Source organism: Miscanthus floridulus, chromosome 2 (genome assembly GCF_019320115.1).
Source record: "Miscanthus floridulus cultivar M001 chromosome 2, ASM1932011v1, whole genome shotgun sequence".
NCBI classification, from domain to species: domain Eukaryota; kingdom Viridiplantae; phylum Streptophyta; class Magnoliopsida; order Poales; family Poaceae; genus Miscanthus; species Miscanthus floridulus.
Genome location: NC_089581.1, coordinates 46,367,184 through 46,392,831, shown reverse-complemented (window position 1 = coordinate 46,392,831; position 25,648 = coordinate 46,367,184). Strand labels below are relative to the sequence as shown.

Sequence of the window (25,648 nt, the reverse complement as noted above, 5' to 3'; positions counted from 1 at the left end):
AGCAATCCAATCAGGTAACTCCATTCACTCGTACGCAGAAGCGAACACAGCCCGCCAAGACTGATCGTCGTCGTGCGTCAATGGAGCATCGCACGAGTACTCCGGGGTCCTCTCGTTCTCGTGGTGGTAGAAGGCACCCAAAGCCGGCTCTCTGCAAGGTGCACCTTCATCGTTTCCAGCTCCATCTCGTGCTTCTTCCTCAGCTTCTCTAGCTGTTTCTTCAGCTTCTCGTTCTCTTGCAACAACGCGGCAGTCCTCTCCTGCAAAACAGCGGAAGCACACAATTGAGAGTTGTCTTTTCACCTTGTACGATAACTAGACAAGAACACCAATGACTAGTTTTAAGTTTGAAACCCTTTCTAGTGTAGATGCTTCCTCAGCTTCTCTCAATCTGACGAGCAGTTCTCCAGCAGCATGAACAGCTTCAGCGGTGTCTCGCAGCTGAATGCGGAGCCTTCTGTTCTGTTCTTTCAGCTGAGCCCTCTCCTTTTCTCGGTCGATTCTCACGGTGGAAAGCTCTGTGGCAAGGGCAGCAGCAAAGGCCGTCCCACAGCCCTTCCTGCCTGCTTTGGCAGCCGCCCTCTTCACCTCAGAGATCGCTTCCATCACTCGGCGGTGCTTCTCGAGAAGATCATTATACAGCTCCTGGAGCTCAACATAATGCTCAACCATCCTGGCGTGGCCGTACATCGCCCGTTGAAGAGCCTCATCCAGCTCTGCTGTGCACTTCTTCTCATTGCAGAGCTTCATCTCGGTCTTCTCTGCATGCATCCTGTTTGATTCCAGATCGATCCTCAGCTCTTCGGTGAGTGAGATCCACTTGCCCTCAGACTCCATCCATTTCTGCCTTTCTTTGTCAAGTTCATACTCCTGGTCTGTGCTGCCGTTCCTTAACTGATCAAGAAGGCTACCAGTTGTTGATTCAGTAGTCTGGTTTTTGAGTTGCTCCTTCAGACTCTCGATTTCAGCAAGAAGTGCCTCCCTCATTCACATTGAGTGACACCTTCCTATCATGACATTGTTCAGAAACCTTGCCTTCACTAGTTAGTTCTTCTGCAGGTGCCATACCATTTGAATCTGGGCCATCTTCTGACCTGTTCTTATATTGGTCAATCTGCAACACAACAGATGAAAATGTAAATGAAAGGGAAATAAATGTCTGAAGTATATTCGATTCATCTCTGTACATACTAAAGTGCTCAGCTCCTTGATCTTTGCTGCTTGTTCTTCACATAAAGCTTCAAGCTCAGTTTCTCTCTTGGAAGCAATTTCCTTGGTTATGTTGCCGTCCTGGTCAATTTAAATGGTTAAGTAGATGACACGAATCAAATAAAATAGTTCAATCATATAGCTTGAAAGACAAACCTTAATTGAAGCGCTAGCTGATTCATTAGATGTGGCACCCAAGGCTAACGCAATCTGTTTGTCTGAGTTTACATTTTCTGTCTGATTCTCATTTGTGTTCATTGGCTTCTTGCAGGATGAACAAAGATTGCTTCCTTGGTCCTCAGGAAGAGTTTGAACGACTGAACTGAATTTTGCTGTTGACTGACGAGGATTCACCGTAAAATGGTCAAATGAAAGACCAATAAATGATTTTCGTGGGGCTGGATTCTGTTGATGATACTCTATAATGTGCAAGCCACGTTGGAGACTTGCAGCCAGTGAGTCAGTGGGGCTAAGCTTGCTTGATTGGAGAGAGGACCGGAGTGCACTATTTCTACACACTTCAACATTTCTATCACCTGGGCTGTCAGATACTCTAAGCTTGCTTGGTGATAGCCCCGGTGAAGTGATGCTCTTTCTTGCCTTGTTGTGGATCTTTGGAGAAGAGCACAATGTAGGATCCTGAATAGGTGACAACCGTGGGGAGGCACTAATTGATAGACTAGATTTTCTGTCAGAACCGAGGTCTTCCTTAGCATTTGTATTGTTAGATACTTCTTTGTGCTCTTCCTGTCGTGGACCTTCAAAATCATCTATGATAACTTGATCATCTTCTCCACTTCTTCCCATAGAACAAGGAGTGTTTTCATCTCCACTCTCCGCATCCATGAAGTCATCAAAGGTATCTTCAGATGAAGAGTGAAGCTTGCTAATTTGATCACGCAGTTCTTGCACATCTTCTTCATCAACATCCATTTCTTCCTCTGAATCAACTTCTATGTGAGGCAAGATAAGAGAGCGGTTGAGGCTCACTCGCAAAGTATGCAAGCTTTCACGGGCACTTTGTGCACTGAAGTATCCAGCCTTGCAAGTTGTGGTGTCTCCGGACTTTGTTATGAGTTCATCCTGCAAGAAATTAAATAATTAGCAAATCTGTGTATATTGTAGGTAATTCTACATGCTTTTGAGTTGTGAGGTAATACCTTTAACTGATGTATCTGATCGCTCAAACCATTAACATCATCTTCTGATATCTCATTTATCACAGGTTTGTTTGGCATTAGCTTTGCTCGCTCACCAAATCTTAGTGTACTTAAGGTTCCAGATCTGCATCTGCAGTTCCCAATGTACTGATCAACACAAGAATATGTAATAAAAGGTATAAAAGGAACACAAGAACAGAAAATACCTGTGTTCCGAAGAAATCAAACACAAAAATATAGCCCTGGAGTTGCCACCTAGTGTATCCTTCAGCACATGTGTCAAACGGGATTGCTGATGACTAGTTTCTTGAAATGACAGGTGTGTGAGGCTTTGGATTTTCTAAATATCTCTATCATACATTTTTTTCTTAAAAAAAGGGCAATTTGGCATATTGCATTCGGAGGCCTATAGGACATCAAGACAGGGAAACTAATCTAGGTGCACCAAGAAAAATAAAGGAAACGATGAACAGCGGTCTTTGTATAACTGAATCAAGTTGATAGCAAAATAAAATATCAAAGAAGCAATTACAGATTTACATACCCAAGCCTTGAAAGAGACTTCTTAAGATGTCTTTCCTCCTTTGTGGAATGCTTTGCTGCACCATCAAAAGTTCATCAGTGTCAGGACCAGCAAGGTCAACAAAGGTAATTCTGCTAGTTCTTGAACTGCTAAACCCATTTGATGAACCCTGTGAAGAGAGCAAATCCAAAAGATAAATCAGCAGATGTATATCTTATAAACATCTGATAGATTTATTATAATAAGACAGAATACAAAGGTGAAATCCTGAGATTTAGAAAGGCTGACAGTTATTACAGTATGCAACAAAGAACCTAGAACTAGCGAAAAAAATTAGCATGTACCTTGCTCCATGCTTCAATAATGCAGGTGAATATCACATGAGAGCGGGAACTTTTCAAGTTCATACTGGTGGTGCCAACTTTTCTGTTTGACAGTCCCTGTAAAGAAAAATAGACTTGGTTATGATGAGAACACTAATCCAAAGAACTATCCTACTAATCAAGAGAAGCAGCTTACAAAACAGACTAATCAACAATAGCCACAATAACAATATGACTATGGTAAACAAAACACTGATGCAGTAGCTGCAGCTGTTGTTACAGAAATTTTAGAGATATGCATGCAATAAATACGAATCAAGCGAGTCTTGATATCAAAGCAAGCTTTTATATTCTGGATGGTGTTGCATGCTGGTTACACCAGCGTGATATCTTGGTTTCATTCCACAACAGTATAGAGATGCTCAGATGAAAAGATTACAGTTCAAAAATAATAGGAGAGAAACTAAATGACAAACTTTTGTGTTACTCTTATTGGTGAAATTTGTTCTTATAAGAACATAATCATAACTTGAAATCGCAATATTGGACTTATTCTATTCTCCAACTATAACCTTTACGGAAGCATAAATTTTTTTATCTCTACACATGATGAGCGCTCAAAAGAAAAGCCTGATCCATATAAATATATAACTTTAGAAAAAATTAATTAACCACTCCAATAATTTAGAATTTTTTTTAGCTTTTCTATATTGCCAACTTGCAAATTCAATAGCAAATTGTCAGATAAACTTGCAAATTCATTGTTCATGCCTGACCAGGGCATCCACTGTCCAGGAACATAGAGAGAACATCATGAATTGGAAGTAATCTTATACCTTCATCAAGATCTGATTGATATCCTCTACTGTTGACACGTACTCATCAGTCAAGTTCTCAACATGGATACCATTGCCAGCATTCTCTTTTATCTAAAAAGAGTGAAGTTGGATGAGATATCTGCATGAACCAATAGCAACTGCAATTTCAGGATAATTTTCTTGTCGAATAATGTACCTGCAGGTCACGCTGAGATGGTTCCAACAGATCATTGATCTGCTCGTTATGTACCTGCAACAAGTTGGAAAAGCAAATCACATATGTTAGTTCTGATATCAGCTCTAGAAACCATTTCCAAGACACGGTTCAGTTGAAAACAACCAAATTACTGCACACCTAGAGGAACGAGCAACGGCATTGGTAGCTCGTCTGCTTCTCAGGAGAACTCTCTGGCATCTACACAGGGAAGGAGCAACGTCAAGTCAAACAAGATCACTCACAATTTACCAAAAGAGAAAGGACGGGTGAAGAATCTCCTTACTCTTTGGATTCGAGAGAACAGGTTCTGGAAAACCCGAGGAACGATGCCCCGGTCAGCGTGGTCAGAGCCACTGTCAACCATGGCGCCGAGAGGGCCCCACATGGTGTATGTCTTCCCGGTGCCACACTAGAAGCATCGGACACATACAAGCATCAGCAACAGGAACCGAGGAGCAAAGAACACGATACGGACTGCTTGGATTAGTAGTAGTTAGTGTTAGACTATTCGGATCGTCTAGGATTTGATCTAGCCGGGGTGCGTGATGAATAAAGACCTAGGATACCTTTTAGTTCAGCAATAGAGAGACAGAGAGGGAAGAGGAAATGTACTGAACCTGACACGGCAGAGGGGAGGGTTCGAAGGCCGCCATCGGGTTCGACGTCTGCGCTAAGGCAGCGACGGTCGGTGAAGCGATGTCGGCGATGAAGATGATGACGGCGTAGTGCTATGACGGAGGAACTTCCCGTCACTGGCTGCGCCCCTCACTTAGATCGGGTTTAGGGTTTGTCGGTGGGGAGGTCGGCTCATGTCAACCTCGTGATTAGAGCCGTCAGCCCCCACATCTTTATATAGCGCAGAGTGACAGGGGCCCTCCAGCCATGATGGGCGGAGCGCCCCCGATCAGGGCGCAAATCAAAGACCCAACTGGGCTGTTGGGTCCAGTTAGGTTAGAGATCAATCTAACAATCTCCTCCTTGATCTCTTTTCATCTTTCACTTTCATATCCTTTATTTTTGTTCATTCCATTACAGATTATCGCATAGAGCATGTCTCATCGTCACGGTCCATTGCCGATAGATTTAACAGATACAACACACTACTCTGTTCTGAAATAGGTACTTATCTTTGGGCCTTCTTTTGTTCAGGAATTATAGGCTTTCCCTTAAATCCATGCCGGCTACATGTTCTCTAAACACGTTGGGTGGTAAGCCTTTTGTAAGCGGATCCGCGAGCATCTTTGCTGTACTTATATGCTCAAGACTTATGACTTGATCCCGGACTTTATCTTTCACACCATAATATTTTATGTCAATGTATTTGGCAGCACCACTTGACTTATTATTGTGAGCATACTGTACTGCCGGATTATTATCGCAGTATAACTTTAGTGGTCTATAGATATCGTCAACCACCTTCAAACCGGGTATGAACTTCTTTAACCAGTTCACCTGCCCCGTTGCCTTGTAACACGCTACAAACTCGGCATACATTGTGGATGATGTAGTGATGGTTTGTTTTGAGCTTTTCCATGAAATAGCTCCCCCTCTGCGAGAGTGAATACATATCCAGACGTAGATTTTCTATTATCTCCCGCATAATCAGAATCTGAATACCCCACTATATGGAGTGAATCAGATCTTCTATACGTCATCATCAGGCCTTTCGTTCCTTGCAAATAACGCAAGACTTTCTTTACCAATTTTCAGTGTTCTATTCCAGGATTGCTCTGGAATCTGCCAAGTAACCCGGTAACAAATGCCAAGTCAGGACGCGTATATACTTGAGCATACTGCAAGCTTCCGACAGCTGAAGCTTATGGAACCACTTTTATTTGATCGATCTCATATTTGTTCCTGGGGCATTGAAAATCCCCATATCTGTCGCCCTTGACTATAGGAGCAGGTGAGGGACTACATTTGTGCATACTTAATTTCTTTAAGATCTTTTCTATGTATGCCTTTTGTGACAGTCCTAATATCCCTTTACTTCTATCTCGGTGAATCTCGATCCCTAGAACGAACGAATCTTCACCAAGATCTTTCATATCAAATTTTGAGGACAAAAACTTCTTTGTCTCTAGTAGTAGACTGACATCACTACTAGCAAGTAAGATATCATCCACATACAGGACAAGGAAGATGAACTTCCCATTCTTAAACTTTATATTTGTCCTCAATATTCTCTTTAAACCCAAAATTCTTTATTGTCTGATCAAACTTTAAGTACCACTGTCTTAAAGCTTGTTTTAATCCATAAATGGATTTCTTTAGGCGGCATCCCATTCGTTCTTTTCCTTCCATGACAAAACCTTTTGGTTGTGCCATGTAAACATTTTCCTCCAAGTCTCCGTTGAGAAATGCAGTCTTTACATCCATCTGATATAATTCTAGATCATAATGTGCCACTAATGCCATTATGATTCTGAAGGAATCCTTATATAAGACTAAGGAAAAGGTCTCATTATAATCAATCTCTTCTCTTTGCGTAAAGCCTTTTGCCATAAGTCGGGCTTTATATCTCTCTATATTCCCTTGAGAGTCAAGCTTTGTCTTGTAGACCCATTTACAACCTACTGTTTTGGCTCCTTTAGAAATTATCTCTAAATCCCAAACTTTATTGGCATTCATTGATTTCATTTCATCTTCCATGGCCTCAAGCCACTTTGACGAATGATCACTTCTCATGGCTTCTTCAAATGAGGTGGGATCATCCTCCATTTGAAATTCCTCAGTGTTGTACACTTCATAATCAGCAGGAATAGATGATTTTCTAACTCTTTGAGATCTTCTAGGGGCCTCCACATTTGGCACATCTTCTGTTTGAGGCTGTTGTTGCTCCCCCTCATTTGTGACAATAGGTTCTATAGGATCCTAAAGAACAGGTCCCTCATCATTATTCATTGTTGCCACAGGCGGGATAACAACAGGTGCTGGCACCACAGTATCTTGCACTATCGGTGCAGCGACAACAGGTAGTGAGAAAAATAGCTCATGAATCATCGGAGTGGGCGCACACACCCGCTTCTCTTCAAGGTCAATTTCTCGAGCTACCATGCTCCCCCTCATCATTTCATCCTCTAGGAAGATAGTGTGTCTCATTTCCACAAACTTTGTATGTCTATCTGGACAGTAGAAACGAAAACCTTTTGACTTTTCTAGGTAGCCAATGAAATGGCAACTCACTGTTTTGGGATCTAGCTTCCCAATATTTGGGTTAAATACTTTAGCCTCAGCAGGGCTCCCCCACACACGCAAGTGGTTAAGTGAGGGTACTCTTTCTGTCCACAACTCATACGGTGTTTTGGGCACCGATTTACTTGGTACTCTATTAAGAATATGAATGATGGTTTCTAACACCTCCATCCATAGGCTCAATGGTAAGGTGGAGTAACTTATCATACTGCGCACCATATCCATCAGGGTATGATTGCGTCTTTCAGCTACTCCATTCTATTGAGGTTCGCCCGGTGTTGAATATTGGGCAACTATACCATTCTCCTGTAAAAACCTTGCAAAAGGTCTAGGAACTTGGCCATATGGGATATGCCGACCATAGTACTCCCCCCCCACAGTCAGACCTAACTATCTTAATCTTTAAATTGTGTTGGTTTTCAACTTCTGCCTTAAATATCTTAAATTTATCCAATGCTTCTATTTTTTCTTTGATTGGATAAATGTAGCCATAACAGAAGTAATCATCTGTGAATGTTATGAATGAATCAAAACCATCCACACTCTTTACAGGAAAGGGACCACATATGTCTATGTGAATAATCTGTAGAATTCTTGCGCTTCGTTTGGCATCTTTCTTAATTTTCTTTACATACTTTCCTTTTATGCAATATCTACATTGTTCTAAATCTGAGAGCTCTAATGGAGGAAGAATATCATTCTTAACTAGTCTTTCTATTCTCCCCCTCGAAATATGGCCTAAACGACAGTGCCATAATTTTGACAACGCATCGTGAGCTCTCTTTCGTTTTCAGTTTACATCCGCAGATGAGGATACATTTACATTGTCGCACGCAACATTCCCATCATCGCATACAACATTCACATCATCACGTAGTGATAACAAATAAAGCTCATTCTGTAAGATAGCATGACCAACACATGCATTATTAAATGTTATCTTACATTTGCCATTTCCAAAATGGCAATCATAACCATCATTGTCCAAACATGACACACTAATCAAGTTCCTCTGTAACGAGGGAACATAAAGAACATCTCTAAGTATGAGTTTGAAACCATCAGCTAGCTCTAGAGAAAGATCGCCAACGGCTTCAACTTCTGCTTGGACTCCATTTGTGACTTTAACGTGTCTTTCACTTATTTGCGTAGTCCTCGTCGAACGGAATCCCTGTAAAGAATTAGCAACATGAATAGTTGCACCTGAGTCAATCCACCAAGTAGATTTTGAATATTGTACATACAGGGATTCATTTATGAATGTAATAATGTTCTCACCTTTCTTTGCCATGATCATCTTTAGGTAATCGGGATAATCTTTCTTATAATGTCCCATCTTCTTACAGTGGAGACATTGATCTTTCTCTACTGTAAACTTGTTTTGCTGAGGCTGATGCAGCATGGGACCCTTTTCCTTTGACTTTGAGGAGAAGTTGGCATTAGTATTCTTTTTCTTGTTATCTTTCAGATAATTGATAGTGCCACCATTGGCAGCTTTCATTCTCTCCTCCTCTTGCACACACATAGCCATGAGCCTCTCCATGTCCCATTTCTCGGGCTGTATGTTATAGTTGACAACAAATGTATCAAACTCTTTTGGCAAGGAGTAGGGATGAAAACGGATCGGATACGAACGGATATCACCGATATTACATTTGTTTTCATATTTCTGTCCGGATTCGGATTCGAATATGGATAGTGTCAACTATGTTGGATAGGATACGATTGGATATCGACATCATAAATATGCGATTTGAGTATTCTGATATGGATACGGTATCGGATGTTGGATATCTGGACTCGGATACGGACAGATCTCAACCCCTCTAAACGGATTCGGTTTCGAATACGGTCAGAAAATATCCGTACCATTTTCATCCCTGGTAAGGAAGCAAAAACTAGATGGATAAGGAACTCATCCTTGAGAGCCAGATCCATTGGTTTTAGCTTGGATGCCAAATGGCTCATCCTTAGTATGTGCTCTCTAATGCCACCATTGCCTGAGTATCTCTCTGTCACCAGCTGCTTTATCAGCTAGGTAGCATATGTCTTTGAAGAGCCAGTGAACTGACTCTTTATTCTTTCTAGATACTCAGTGACGGTGTCACACTCTAGGATTGAGCCCACAATTGCAGACTCAATCGTGTTCTTTATCACAACCAAACACTTCTTGTTGGTAGTGATCCATTTCCTATGCTCAAGGTCATAGGACATTCTTTGGGATGCAAAGTCCCTCTCTCTGGTTTGCCCAGGCGGCATCAGCCTTGTTTGTCTCCCACACCGGTGTCATAGGCTCTGTGGGACACGGTGTGGTGACTACCTAGTCCACCTCAGCGATGATGAAAGCCAGGTCGATCTTTATCTTCCACTCAATGTAGTTATCACCTTTTAGAGTGGGGATCTCTTTGATATAACTCATCAAGTTGTATCCTCCTGAAAACACAATTTATATATATAAATAGTGAGAACATAAATAATAACAATGACAATTGCATGCCTTAGTTCAATGTTGATCAAAATTAAAACATACAATTGTTCTCTACATTAATTCTATATCACCGTTGGGCAGAAAATAGAATTGACACAAGACAAAATATCATAATATTGTCATTAATCAACGTTGGTCAGAATAATAACAATATTATGATCAATTAAAGCATATCTATTTTTCAAAATTAAATTCTCCCGTTGGTTTGAATTTAATAATGAAAATAACATCTTTACATACACAGCAGAAAATATTACAATTTGATGAATTTTACCCACAGGAAAATCCTCTTTTCTATTTTCTTTTGAGCCAATTTCTATTTTCATTTTTTTGAAAAAAAGAAAAAATGAAAATGGGCTCATTCTTTACCGTTTCGGCCCAAAACCGGCAAAAGCCGGCTCGGCCCATCACTGCACGCGCACGCAGGCCGCACCTAGGCCGCAACCTGGGCCTGGGCCAGCAAAGTCACGCGTCACGCGCTCCCACCTAGGCCGCATCGCTGGCCCGCTTGATCTCGGTCGTCCGCACCGATCCGATCAGATCCAACGGCCGAGCGGTGAGTTCGGGTGAATAAAAACCCGCTGACGCCGACCTCCACCAAAACCCTAGTTCATTTTCCACTCCACTCTCTCTCTCTCTTCGCTGCTCCGGTTCTTTCCTCAGAGGGAAACCAAGCCCTCATTCTTCTTTCTTTAACCCAGATAGGGTTAGGGTTCATTCGAATGCTCTTCTTTTCTTAGATCCGAAGGGATCGAAGTTAGGGTTCAACCGAACCCTCTTTCCTTAAAACCAGTTAGGGTTAGGGTTCATCCAAACCCTCTTTCCTTTTTTCAGATCCTAAAGGATCAAAACTGATATGCTAGATCTATACTCAAACGAGGCTCTGATACCATTGTTAGACTATTCGGATCATCTAGGAGTAGATCTAGCCGGGGTGCTTGATGAATCAAAGACATAGGATACCTTCTAGTGCAGCAATAGAGAGACAGAGAGGGAAGGGGAAAGGTACCGAACCTGACATGGCAGAGGGGGAGGGTTCGGAGGCCGCCATCGGGTTCGATGTCTGCGCTAAGGCAGCGATGGTCGGTGAAGCGGTGTCGGCGATGAAGATGATGACGGCACAGTGCTGTGGCGGAGGAACTTCCCGTCACTGGCTGCGCCCCTCACTTAGATCGGGTTTAGGGTTTGTCGGTGGGGAGGTCGGCTCAGGTCAACCTCGTGATTAGAGCCGTTGGCCCCCACCTCTTTATATAGCGTAGGGTGACAGGGGCCCTCCAGCCATGGTGGGCTGGGCACCCCCGATCAGGGTGCAAATCAAAGGCCCAACTGGGTTGTTGGGTCTAGTTAGGTTAGAGATCAATCTAACAGTTAGTACCTAGCCATAGCAGACGAGGGATGTGTTGAATCCAGCAAGAGCGTTCTCGATCATGGGCGATCCTACCAGATCGAACGCATCAACCTTCTAGCAACCACCAATTCGTAGAATTCTTTCAGAGTCGCTCACGATTGGGCATGTTACTCGGTGTGATGCGTTTTAAGCTTGCTTGTATACCTGAGAAGCCCTGTCGTCGAGGATGCAATCCACTGGGAAGGACTGATCGCCGACAGCAACTGAGTCTGGGGTGGTCTTGCGGACGAACTGCAGATCCTTGCCGTCCACCGGCCGGCTCACCATCAGGCGCACCCTCACCACCACCTGCGCGCATCCCCACAACATTAGGAGCAAGCTCGCAAACCCTCCCAAGATCCCAAATTGCCATGGTAGAAAGCCGGATCTAGTGAATCCATGCATGGCACAGTACCTTGACGGAGGGCTCGTCATCGGCTAGCGCTGTGGTAGCGGCCGTGGAGTGATCGTCCTCGGTGGTGGCAGCCGGTGGAGCCGCAGCCGCTGGCTGCTTCGAGCGTGGCGAGGAGGCGCCCTTGGCGGGCGACGCCGGCGGTGAGGAGGCAAGGTTGGGGTGGAGGTTCTCCTGGTCGGTGGCGCATGGGGAGGCGGCGCCGGCGAAGGCAGAGAGCGAGCACGATGCCTGCCGCTTTAGGTTCCGCCGCAACAACTCCATGGCCGCTTATTGCTGCTGCTGCGTATTACTCCGGTGAGACGCCGATCAGCTAGCAGAATCAAGGGAATTGAGAGCGGGGAGGAGAGGGGAAGGGAGGAGGAGGAGACGCGGAGGGACGCTTCTCGCTTGCTTGGAAGATTGAGATGCGAGGCGGATGCGCGTGTTCGTTGGAATTTAATTCGAAAACTTTTGAAATGGGGGAGGCGGCGGGGGTGGCAAACGATAGCCCAGCGGTCGGCTCGATCCAACCGGTTGATTCATGATGGACGGTCAGGAGTTGGGCCACATGGGCTCGTGGGAGGTCTCGTACGCTGCCCGCGGGGTTACCGGACCGCAACTAGCCGTTGGGGAGCGGTGTCCGTGCTAAAGGCCAAACCCCTGCGTCGGATGTGTCGTGGAAAGCTGGCAGGCCAGGTCATCTATGGATGAATTACCTAGGCAGCGAGGCTCGATCATCGTCAAAGATTTCCCAGACTCAAGCAAGCTTGACTGCCTGAATATACAGGCTCAAGCATTGTTGAAAAATTCAGAAACTAAAGAAATATAATCAATGGAACAACTTCTGTAAAAGATCAGCTCTAAAATATAAAACCACATGGGACAAGTTTAGACTACGAAGGCAAGCCAATCAGTGATTTTTTTCTAAAGTTGACTTGGGTAATGGATATCACCAAAGTGGACTTGTATGAATGGTTTCTGGTTTGACTAATGCATCTAAATACTTTCACGTGATTAATGGACAAGATTTTACATTATTTTATTGGAAATTTTGTGGTGGTTTTTATTTTGATGATGTATTGATATACAACCAGTCTTTATCTGAACATCTTGACCATTTAAGTGTTGTTTTTGAGGTTTTGCGTGCTGCACGCTTATTTAGTAACCTCAAGATGTGCACGTTTTGCATCGAACAAGTATCCTTTTTGGACTATCATGACTCCGTAGGAGATTAAGGTAGATAAAAGTCAAGGTGCACATTATTTAGAGTTGGTGAATGCCCTTGCGTACTCATATCTTACACAGGGGTATGGACGTTGACACACGTTGTCCAGTCTGCTGGCATTTTGATGAAGATGGAGGGCATTGCTTTCTAAAATGTTAAATGGTGAAGAAATGTTGGAGAGCAATGTCCATAGAATATATCTAAGTTGAGCTTTTAGAGTTGACCTCAACAAAGAATATGGTGTTGAGTATTCTATCTCTAGAGCAAGATACAATGGCAAAAGTGATAAACCTCCATTGGGCATGGTGGGATGCACACAATAAAGCAAATGTTGGAGAACAAGTGGAGTCGATAGAGGAGGTTGTATATAGAGCTATGTCCATCAATCTAGTTTGCTCTATGAAGTGGCGAGACAAAAATAGATAAACCTATGAAACAAAGCGTACGATGGTGTTCGCCTAAATCAGAGTTTGTGAAATTAATCTTGATGGTGCTTTTCTCTAAGGGAGAAAGAGTGGAGCATGGGGTTTTGTAGTGAGGGACCATGAAGGTTCAGTGGTGCTAGCAGGCGCAAGAAAATTGTATAAAGTACATGATGCTCTATGTACAGAAGCCCATGCTTGTTTAAAGCAATCACCACGACAACAGATCAAGGTATGATGCAAATTTAACTGGAATCAAACTCCCTAGTTTTGGTGAAGGCTCTTAGATCTTCTAAATATGATCATTCAGCTGGAGGCTCTCTGTCCAGAGAGTCTAAATTTCTTTTAGATACACAGTTTGATTCTTTTGAGTTGTGTTATTTTCCACATTCTTGTGACAATTGTGCACATGAGTTAGCTTGCACGGGTTTGTCTTAGGACCCGGATCTATCCTTTTTTATGGGTAGATCTCCTCCCAGAGTTTGTAAATACTTCAGTGATCTATGATTTCCACAAATCCAGTGTGACGTAATAAAGCTGTGAGTCTTTGATTTCAAAAAAAAGAATGCCCACAATGGTCTCATAAGTGCAAAATTTTCATGGACTTACTGGATTTTTATCATTGATTTGTGAAAGGTTTCAACATCATCATCTGCATGTTCATGCTACCATGTTGTGCCCTTGCCGAGGCACTTCACACACCCACGGTGGTGTAGAAAGCATGTCCTTGCAAGATGAACCCGTCACGTCGAAAGGCAAGGAAGGCCTAGATGGCAGGGAGCGGGTGCGAGCAGATGGCGAGCATGAGATCCTACACTGCAAGAGATAGGAAGGAATGCATCGATGTCAATGTCGAGTGCGACTATTGTGGTGGCGTGGTGCGAGGGCTAGGCCTGGCGCCACAGTGAGGTGGAGCAAGAGCGAGTTGAACAATAGCGAGGAGGGACACAACACATGGGCTCAACAAGGCATGACATGGCAGCGTAGTACGGTGGGGTCACTGTGGTATAGTGCGGTACGACCACATAGGTGAGTGAGCACATGTGGCGTAATGAGGTGATAATGACGCAATTCGGGAAACGAGATGGCTCGGCACGGTAGTATGGTACAACAATACAAGTTTAGAGTTTAGAAAGTTAAGAACGTGTTTGGGTTTGTGAAAGGATCTAAACAATACCTAGAGGGGGGGTGAATAGGCGTATCTAAAAATTTCTGCGTAATCTCAAAGTCAAATGTCAGTGACAGTCGGAAATCCTGACAGTTTGGGTCAGAACTTTCGGCAGCCGAAAGTTTCGAGTTACGGCACCTACGAGAATTTCACTACTAAGTGCTAAAATGAACTTTGAGTGAAAGATATCTTACAACCCCACTCTCTAGTGGTAAAATGAAGTGTTGGGGGTTGTTCCTTTGATGCTGGAAGGTCACCACTCCGTAGATCGAGTCCAAACCCTAAGAGGAGAGTTGGGGAGGAATACAAACCAACAAGAACAAATATGATAGCACAAATCACAACAACAACAAGCACGCGGGACACAATAATTTATCTCAAGGTTCGGTAAACCCACAAAGGAGCACCTATGTCCTCGTTGTTGAGGTGACCACAAAGGTTGAAGTCTCTTCCACCTCCTTGCCTCTCTCAAAGCAACCACAAAGGTTACTTGAACTATCCACTAAGAAATCGAGGGTAATACAAACTTTCCAAGGCTCTTCCACAAGATGGAAGCTCTTGGTCGATGCCTAGCTGGCTAGGGTTCCAAGAATCCAAGAGTAATAGACACAAATCCAACTGGCTTGATGAAGAAATCAAGTGCTCAAGCTTGCCAAAGTGATTCTCTCACTCAATCCGCTCTCCTTTCACTCAAAACCCTAGGGGAATCAAAAATTGGAGCAAAGGGGAGAGGAGAAGGGTGCCTTGAATGCTTGGGAGCTATTTTGGATGAAGGTTGGTGAGCAATGAATGAGTGGGTTGCAGTTAGAAGAGAGAAGAGAGCTATTTATACTCATAGGTAAATCCAACCATTCAGATCTGAGTCAAAAGTTCCGACACAGATCACCAAAACTTCTAGCACTTTGCAAAAGTACTATGCACGCAGACAATCCACTGGGCTTGCTCACATATTGTCAGAACTCCCGGCAGTCGCCGAGACTTCTAGCTTCCATTAGGACTCTCGACAGACATGGCAAGCCAGACGACTAAGTCCCGAAGCGTCAGGACTTCCGGCACCCGGAACTCCCGATGGGCAAAGGTGCGCAGGCGGGCTGCGGCTAAGTCGGCAAGCACCAGGACTTCCGGCACCAAACATCAGGACTTCCGACTACCAAAAGTCCACAAACTATGTCCAAGTATTCATGAGGTGATTTTGTGTCTCTCTTTTGATTTTATTTTTATGCTTGAGCACTCTATCTTTCTCAGACCACCTAAACTTGTATTCCTCTTTATAGTACGGCATACCTAAACCCAAAACAAAACAAAAAGGCTTTGGAGAGCGCTTTGGGTTTGTCCATTTTTTACACTTGAAGAATTGAGGGATATCATTTCATCTTAGATCAACTCTTTTAAAGCTTTCAAGGGACTAAAGTTGCAATATATCTCATTAAGATCTCATTAGTCCCTAATTTGGATGTCATCAATACACCAAAAGCCACATAAGGGGCAAATGCACTTTCAATCTCCCCCTTTTGGTAATTGATGACAACCAACTTAGGCTTTCATAAGAATGTAAGAATTTAAAGCTTTTGAACCCCAAAATTTATAGAGAGCTCCCCCTTAATATATGAAATGAATTTGAATTTCAATGATGATCATCAACACATCACTTGCATATATTAAAAGTAGAAACTCCCCCTAAATTTTACAATCTGTGGGGTGCAACAAGTGTATGTGAACAAGTGAATATCCATGAAAAAGGAGATACAATATGACATGTTATATTCACACAACAAGTAAAAGAAAATATTATAGCCAAGATCTCAAAGTAACAACTTGAAACAACACATGGCCATCCAAAATAACATCCACCATTCACATGTAGAGTCTAAAAGATATGTAGATAAACATTACTTGTCCTATAATCATCCATCACACACACAAATATAGTTGTCCATCATATAGTGCCACCACACGACATAGTTCATACAAGCTAAAAGTTTTAAAGTCTCACAAGCTCCAAGCGACCAACTAACTTATTACAATAAGATCAAAGCCTAATACTCCCCCTTTGTCAACAAGTGCCAAAAAGGGTAGGCCGCATGAAAGAACCGACTACTCATCATCGTAGTCCTCATCATCATCACGGTCACCACCATCATCATCGTCGTCGTCGTCGTCATCATCTTTATCGTGGTACTCCTCATCATCGACATCCATTTGCAACTTGCCATGGGGATGGGGATGATCAGATGACTCTCCATAGTATTCCTTGCAAGCCTCATCATAAAGCTCAAAAGGATTACGAAGTGGCTCCAAGTCCCGAGGTGGTGCGGAATGAATGTCAAGCTTCTACTCAATGCGATGCATCCTCACTAGCATCTCTTGCTCACGCTCAGCACTCGCACAACAAGCTCCAAACATATACTTCATGAAGAACTTGAACTTGCTAGGGGCTTACCACCGAGGGAAGAGGAGGATGGAGACTCCTCACTATGAGCACGGTGAGAGCATGAAGCACATGGTGGAGAAGCACGATGGGAGGAAGAACCCAAAGCACCTTTGCCTTTGCTTTTGCCCTTAGCAATCTCCTCCAACTCGCGCTTTGCCTAAAGGGAGAGCATGTTGGAAAGTTTGAGCTTCTTGTGAGGATTGTCTATAGGGAAGTGAATGCCTGACACATGCTCAATGATATGCATGATATACGGAGCATAGGGGTAGTGCTTCACCACATCCTCACTAGCATCAAAGATCTTTATCCAAATGTACCGGCTAATAGAGAACTTGGTAAAGTCATCGCCAAAACAGTCAAGAACCACCTGAGAGTCATCATGAAGAAAAGTAGAGTCACCGCGCTTGGGATACAAGATTTGATGAAGAATGTTGTTAAGCACATAGTACTAGGGCTTCAACCAAATTGTCTGCCCATCAGCATGATGACCATCCAAATACATGTACTGATATTCATCCATAGCAAGAGGGAAAATCTCAGCAATAGTAGTTGAGCAGCGATCCCTACGATCCAAACCAAGAAGGCAAGCAAAGGTAGGAAAGTCAACCTTGTAATGCTTCCCTTCAGTAGTCCAATGAATGACATGGGTATCTTCATGAGTGTCTAAGTGGTAGGAGGCATAGAACTGACAAATAATATTGTTGTTCCATGGCTTGCGGAACTCCATCTGCTGTGCTAACCCCATCCTCTTTAAGTCAGTGATCATCTGCTTAAGCTCCTACCCAGGCAATTTACTAAGTTCTTAGGTGTCAATGGACTTCATCTAAACCACTGGAGCCTCTCTCTTGTTGATGTAGCGGAGATACACCAAATGATGATAGAAGTCAAAATGAAATGGTTGTTAGAACCTATACTCAATCCTCAAATCCTTGGGATCATCATAGAGAGGTTGGGCACGCCGACGATGAATCTTAGCCACATGGTGATGATAATCCACCATCAAGTACGGGGTGTAGCCACCGGCGGGATTGGGGGTGCGCTGAGGCTCCCAGATGGATGGAGTAGGACCGGCGAACGAAAGCAACCGGCTGATCCCAAAATAGCCCGGACCAGAAGGTGGGGTCATGGTGCACACATCCTCAGCAATAGTCCTTCCTTCTTGATCAAGAGCTTCCTTAGCAGGATCAACAGTGGGCACATCACCAAGGCCGGGGGCGAACTCCCGAGCAGCAACACCAACGGGGCAGGGGCGCGGTGCGGTGATGGCGCGAGAGCAGCGCAGGGGTGGGCGGGTGGGAGACGATGAATGAAGGGTTACTGGGCTAAGCCATAGTCAAAAGCGGTTTTCTAACCCTAGGTCAAAGGTGCGGTCGAGAGGCGGTCAAAGAGGCACTGCCTAGATCTGCGTCGAAACTTCCAGCGTTGAGTCGGTAGTTACAGTCGGAGCCAGGACTCTGGCTCGAGCCAGGACTTTCGATGTAGTAAGACTAAAAAACATCCTAACTTGTGCTCACAACACCATGTGGGGCAAAGATATGATGGACACTAACATTTTTACATGTGACTAGATTTCAACCATCCAACACAAAGCAATAGTCACATAGGAAAATTATAAAATAGATTTTGAAAGCATCACACAAAACTTTAGCAAATCTTTTCTCCTTTCTAGATCATACAAATTATGTACAGGACATCAAGCCACGTTATGAGAATCAATGATATTTAGCTCACTCCTCAAAGCACAAAATTTTGACTCATCTAGGAGCTTTGTGAAGACATCGGCTAGTTGCTTTTCGGTGCTCATATGATGAATTGCAATATCTCCTTTGGCTTCGTGGTCTCTTAAAAAGTGATGCCAGATATCTATGTGCTTTGTTCGAGAGTGGTTTACAGGGTTGTTTGCCAACTTTAATGGCACTCTCATTATCACACAAAGGAAAATCTTGGTTAGCTCACAACCAAAGTCTTTGAGAGTTTGCTTCATCCAAAGTAGTTGGGCACAACATGCACCGCCCGCCACATGCTCGGCTTCGGCGGTGGACAAAGCAATGGAGTTTTGCTTCTTAGAGCTCCAAGACACCAAAGACCTACCAATAAATTGATAAGTCCCGGTGGTAGTCTTTCGGTTTACTTTACAACCGGCATAATCCGAATCAAAATAGCCAAGTAACTCAAAAGTGGAGCCTTTAGGATATCACAAGCCAAAATTAGGAGTGTGCACTAAATATCAAAAAATTCTCTTAACGGCCATCAAATGACATTCTTTTGGATTAGCTTGAAATCTTGCACACATGCACACACTAAGCATAATATCGGGCCTAGATGCACAAAGGTAAAGAAGGGATCCAATCATGGAGCGATATACCTTTTGATTGATGTCCTTTCCTCCTTGATCAAGGTCAAGATGTCCATTGGTTGGCATAGGTGTCTTGATGGGCTTGGCCTTATCCATGTCAAACTTCTTCAACATGTCGTTGGTGTACTTGGTTTGACTTATGAACGTACCATCCTTGAGTTGCTTGATTTGAAATCCAAGAAAGAACTTTAACTCTCCCATCATGGACATCTCAAACCTATTTATCATAATCCTACTAAATTCCTCACAAAAAGCCACATTAGTACTACCAAATATTATGTCATCGACATATATTTGGCAAACAAAGATATCATTATTGACTTTACGAGTAAATAAAGTAGCATCAGCCTTTTCTATCTCAAACCCTTGTTTGAGTAGAAAATCCTTCAAACAATCATAGCAAGCTCTAGGGGCTTGTTTGAGCCCATAGAGCGCCTTGTCGAGCTTGTAGACATGGTTGGGATACTTAGGGTCTTTAAAGCCCAGTGGTTGCTCTACATACACCAACTCGGATAGGGGGCTGTTGTGAAATGCACTCATCACGTCCATTTAATATAGCTTGAAATCATGATGAGCGGCATAGGCAAGTAGAATACAAATCGATTCTAGCCTAGCCACCAGTGCATAGGTTTCCCCAAAATCTAAGCCTTTAATTTGAGTGAATCCTTGAGCCACCAAACTTGCCTTGTTCCTTGTCATCATGCCATGCTCATCTTGCTTGTTGCAGAATACCCACTTGGTTCCAATCACATTTTGCTTGGGCCTTTCCACTAAGGACCAGACTTCATTTAGAGTGAAGTTGTTCAACTCCTCTTGCATGGCTATCACACAATCTGGATCATCAAGTTCCTCTTCCACCCTATGAGGTTCTAAAGGAGAAACAAACGAGTAATGTTCACAAAAATTTGCTAAACGAGAATGTATCATTACCCCTCATCGGATGCTCCCCAATATGTTATCAACAGGATGATCCCGTTGAATGGATTGATGCACTCTAGGATGTGGCACTTGAGTAGATCTTTGGATGGGGCCATCATCTTCATCATCATGGTCATGATCGATTGGAGGGTTGTCTTCACTTCTTTCTTCATTGTTGGGTAGAGGTTGAGCTTGCTTATTATTGACACCATCTTCATGAGAATGACCTTGTATTTCATTTGATCTCCCATCTTGATCATTTCTTGTTGCGAAAGCTTCACCATGTTCATTGGATGAAACATGATGAGTGGTTGGTTCAAGATCAACATGCATAATATTGTCATCTTCTTCATCTTCGATTGGCTTTACTTCACCAATTGTAAGCTTCTTGATGGCTTTATGTAGAGCTTCTTCATTACCTACAATCTCAATATTGACTTGCTCCTTTTGAGAGCCATCGGTTTCATCAAAAGTCACATCTACTACGATTTCAATCAAACTAGTGGTTTTATTGAAAACATGATATCCATGTTCATTAGTACCATAACCAAGCATGAAACCTTCATCAACCTTTAGTGCAAACTTTGAGCTTTTGGATTTCTTGTTAAGTATGAAACATTGGGTCCAAAAACTCTAAAGTAGTGCATCTTAGGCTTTTTACTGGTTAGAAGTTCATAGATGGTCTTGTCCCTTTTCTTATGAAGATATAAGCGGTTGATAGCATGACATGACGTGCTAACTACTTCAGCCCAATAGTTGGTTGGAGTCTTGTATTCATCCAACATTGCTCTTGCAGCTTCAATGAGCTTTGGGTTCTTCCTCTCCACGACACTATTTTGTTGTGGAGTGTATGAAACCAAAAACTCATGCTTGATTCGTTCTTCATCAAGGAACTCTTCAATGTTGGTGTTCTTGAGCTTCATCCTATTATCACTTCTAACTCTCTTGATCTTGACATCAAACTCATTTTGGGCTCTTTTTGCAAACTTCTTGAAGATGGCATGTACTTCACTCTTGTCACGCAAAAAAGAATACCCAAGTGAGACGAGAATAATCATCAACAATTACGAAACTATATTTGTTACCACCAAGGCTTATATAAGCGACGGGTCCAAATATGTCCATGTGAAGCAATTCTAATGGCCTTTCGGTTGTCACAACATTCTTGATAGGATGTTTAGCTCCAACTTGCTTTCCCGCTTGGCATGCGCTGCAAATACTATCTTTCTCAAAAAAAACATTTGTTAGTCCAAGGATGTATTCACCTTTTTGAAGTTCGGCCAAGTTCCTCATCCCAACATGGGCAAGTCGGTGATGCCATAACCAATCCATGCTAGATTTTGTCATTAAACAAGTCTAGGGATTTACTCTATTTGATGTGAAATCAACTAGATGAGCTTGCGGCTCCCTTCTTCTTCTTCTTCTTCTTCTTCTCATCATCACTTGAGTCACTATCATTTGGCTCTCACTCTTCACCAAGATAAGCTTCACCTCTCTTCTTGCCTTTGTTCTTCTTGTCTTTATCCTTATCGTGCATATGCTTCTTCTTCTCATTAGGGCAATTGGCTATGAAGTGATCAGTTTGACCACATCCATAGCAAAACCTCTTCTTGTACCTCTTCTTTCCATCACCATAGGTCTTGTAGTTGCTCTTATTCTTCATAAACTTTGTAAGATTTATAATCACAAATGCAAGCTCCGCATCGGAATCTTCTTCTTCACTTGAGGAGTCATCCTTCACTTTCTTCTTCTTCTCTTGACTTAAACCTTGACCTTCATGTTGTTGGATTGCTTTAAGGGCTGCACTCTTGTTGTATCCCATTACATTAGGATTTTGATCATGAGTATTGATTGCATCTTCATCTAGATGCTCTTGATGCTTGAGTTTTGAAAGAACTTCTTGGGGTATCATCTCATCATAACCGGGCCTTTCCATGATCATGGACGCTAGCATGCTATTCTTGGCTCTATAGGTTCTCAACATCTTTCTAGCAACCTTGTTGTCATCCTATTCGGTGCTTCCAAGAGCTCTTATGCGATTGACCAATGCCATAAGCCTATCAAACATGAAATGTGTTGTTTCATTTTGCAAGAACACAAATCTTTCCAATTCACCATGAAGTAACTCAATGTTGCATTTTCTCACACTCTTATCTTCTTCAAATGACACTTTCAAAGTATCCCAAATTTGCTTTGCACTTTCCATTCCATTCACCTTCCTAAATTCATCTGGACCTAGGCTTGACACAAGCAATGATATGGCTTGTGCATTTTGATGGAGATTGTACACTTCTTATGCAGTTATCTCTGTATCTTCATCAGTAGGAATCATCACACTAACATCCACAACTTTCCAAAGTCTTGCGGCAATGAGATGCATCTTCGTCTTATAAGACCAATCGGTGTATCTTGTTTCATCAAATTGAGGTGGCTTGCCAATGTTGACCGAAGGAGTATGTAGAGGTGAACTTTTGATGAGTTGTCCATACTTGAAGTTCATGTTTGAATATATTCCCTTTCCATGAGCATGCTCATCAGCTCTAATATCACTAGCGGCATCTTTGTTTGCTTTATTTTTGCCACTTGTTGCATCATTCTTGCCACTTATTGCATCATCAACCTTCTTGCTCAATTCTTCCTTCATCTTGCTCATCTCATCTTGCATCTTATTCATTTCATCTTGGAAGAACTTGATTTGAGCAGCCATCAACTCTTCAGCTATCTTCTTGGCCATCTCGGTGGTGTCGGCTTGCATCTTGTCGGTCTCCAACATTATTTCTTCTCACGTGGTGAAGCGCTAAAAGAAGACCTTGCTCTAATACCAATTTAAAGGATCTAAACAATGCCTAGATGGGGGATGAATAGGCGTATCTAAAAATTTCTGCATAAGCTCAAAGTCAAATGTCAGTGACAGTCGAAAGTCCCGATGGTTTGGGCCAGAACTTCTGACAGCTAGAAGTTCCGACGCAAACAGCCGGGAGTTTTGGCACCTACAAGAATTTCACTACTAAGTGCTAAAATAAACTTTGAGTGATAGATATCTTACAACCCCACTCATTGTTGAGGTGACCACAAAGGTCGAAGTCTCTTCCACCTCCTTGCCTCTCTCAAAGCAACCACAAAGGTTACTTGAGCTTTCCACTAAGAAATCAAGGGTAATACAATCTTCCCAAGGCTCTTCCACAAGATGGAAGCTCTTGGACAACGCCTAGCCAGCTAGGGTTCCAAGAACCCAAGAGTAATAGACGTAAATCCAATTGGCTTGACAAAGAAATCAAGTGCTCAAGCTTGTCAAAGTGATTCTCTCACTCAATCCACTCTCCTTTCACTCAAAACCCTCGGGGAATCAAAGATTGGAGCAAAGGGGAGAGAAGAGGGGTGCCTTGAATGCTTGGGAGCTGTTTTGGACAAAGGTTGGTGAGCAATGAATGAGTGGGTCTGTCGGGTTCATAAACCCGAGGTCCCTCGTAGACCGGCTTCCCAACAAAGGCTCGGTCCAAGTAGACAACTCGCAACTCAGGGGCCGGCCCAACTCGCAACAAAATGATAGGCCAGAAGGTTGATCCAATCACCGACCGAAAGGTCTGGCCGAGGAGGAACGACGCTCGTTTTCTGACTCTGGGCCACCTCTCCGACCGGAGCGCTCGTTTTGATCTCCAGCCCGCCTCCGGACGGCCTCTCCGACCGGAAGGCCTGGCCAAAGCGCTACTTCCAACTCCGACCCGTGTCTCCGACTAGGGATGTACTAAACCCTTGCTCACTGCTCTTCTCCAACTGGCGCATTCAGAGTTGACTGGGACTAACCGACCGAGGATGCCTGCTCGGTAAGGACCAGGGAACGGACAAAGAAAGTAAGGTAGGGCATACAAGTCAAACCGTAATACCAAGGACCATACCCTGTGCACCTACCAGGCAGTACCCTGCAACCCTCCTGACATGATAGAACCCAAGCGGTGTTGTAGGCACCGATATTTTCCCCTATAGTATTGTGGGCGCCATTATCTCCCATACGGTAAGGCTCCCCCCACATGCCTCTGGGCATCGACAGTGTTGTGGGCGCCAGCATTTACTGTACCAGGTGAATATGGTAAAACCCCTTGCATGCCTCCAGGTATCAACAGTGTGGCCGGTGCCGATGTCTACCATACCTGAAGAAGACAACATAGCCTCCCATGTGCATCTGACATCCAACAGTATTGTGGGCGCCTACCATCATCTTGTACCCATCGGCGTGGGAAGCAAGACTTAGCAGCAAACGTACTCCTTCCCTCGCACTTGTAAGGACATCCCCTTCATTTATAAAAGGGGATGTACTATCTTCCATTAGGCAGATTCATTCATATCGATCAAGTTCACTAGTTCACAACCACAGAACCGCCAGGTTCGAACCACAAGCACACGCTTGAACACTTAGCCCATAGCGGGGCTCCCGTCACTCTCGGCCCTTCCGACTGGACCTCTTGTACCCCCCATCTTTCTCCTTCTCGTTTATAATCCCACTGCAAACTTTGAGAACCTAAGCTCAGGAATAAAGTCACCGACCAACTCAAACTAGACGTAGGGCACGTTGTTTGAACCAATATAAACCCTATGTCACTGAGTGCTAGGCCACCTCTGATCACAACGTACGGCAAAACTACAAATATTTACTCGTTGGTCACTTTCTGCACCGATAGGGTCGCTGTTAGAAGAGAGGAGAGAGCTATTTATACTCATAGATAAATTCAACCATTTAGATCTAAGTCGGAAGTTCCGACACAGATCGACGGAACTTCCGGCACTACACAAAAATACTATCCACGCAGATAGTCCACTAGGCTTGCTCACATATCATCGGAACTCCCGACGGTCGCCAGGACTTCCAACTGCCATGACTTCTGGCTTTCGGCGGGACTCTCGATAGACATGGCAAGCCAGGCGACTAAGTCCCGAAGCGTCAGGGCTTCCGGCACCTAGAACTCCCGACTCCCGTCGGGACTTTCGACAAGCGAAGGTGCGTAGGCGGGCTATGGCTAAGTTGGCAAGCGCTGGGACTTCCAGCACCAAACGTTAGGACTTCCGACATCCGGAACTCCCAGCTCACGCTAGGACTTCCGACTACCAATAGTCCACAAACTATGTCCAAATGTTCATGAGGTGATTTTGTGTCTCTCTTTTGATTTTATTTTTATGCTTGAGCACTCTATCTTCCTCAGACCCCCTAAACTTGCATCCCTCTTTATAGTATGACATACCTAAACCCCAAACAAAACAAAAAGGCTTTGGAGAGTGCTTTGGGTTCGTTCGCTTTTTGCACTTGAAGAATTGAGGGATACCATTTCATCTTAGATCAACTTTTTTAAAACTTTCAAGGGACTAAAGCTGCAATATATCTCATTAAGATCTCATGAGTCCCTAATTTGGATGTCATCAAT

General features: G+C 43.5%; 1 protein-coding gene and 2 pseudogenes across 1 annotated transcript; all 3 read right to left on the bottom strand.

The window, feature by feature from the left end:
• Nucleotides 1–24: 24 nt before the first annotated feature.
• LOC136538676 (kinesin-like protein KIN-12C) lies at nt 25–11,996 on the bottom strand (annotated as a pseudogene).
• A 5,412-nt stretch (nt 11,997–17,408) lies between these two features.
• On the bottom strand, nt 17,409–19,412 carry LOC136536473 (secreted RxLR effector protein 161-like; annotated as a pseudogene).
• Nucleotides 19,413–21,699: 2,287 nt separating this feature from the next.
• Nucleotides 21,700–22,176, bottom strand: LOC136536472 (uncharacterized). The gene has a single exon (XM_066528755.1). It carries the CDS (start codon nt 22,174–22,176, stop codon nt 21,700–21,702), a length of 477 nt encoding a protein of 158 aa, XP_066384852.1.
• Between the last annotated feature and the right edge of the window lie 3,472 nt (nt 22,177–25,648).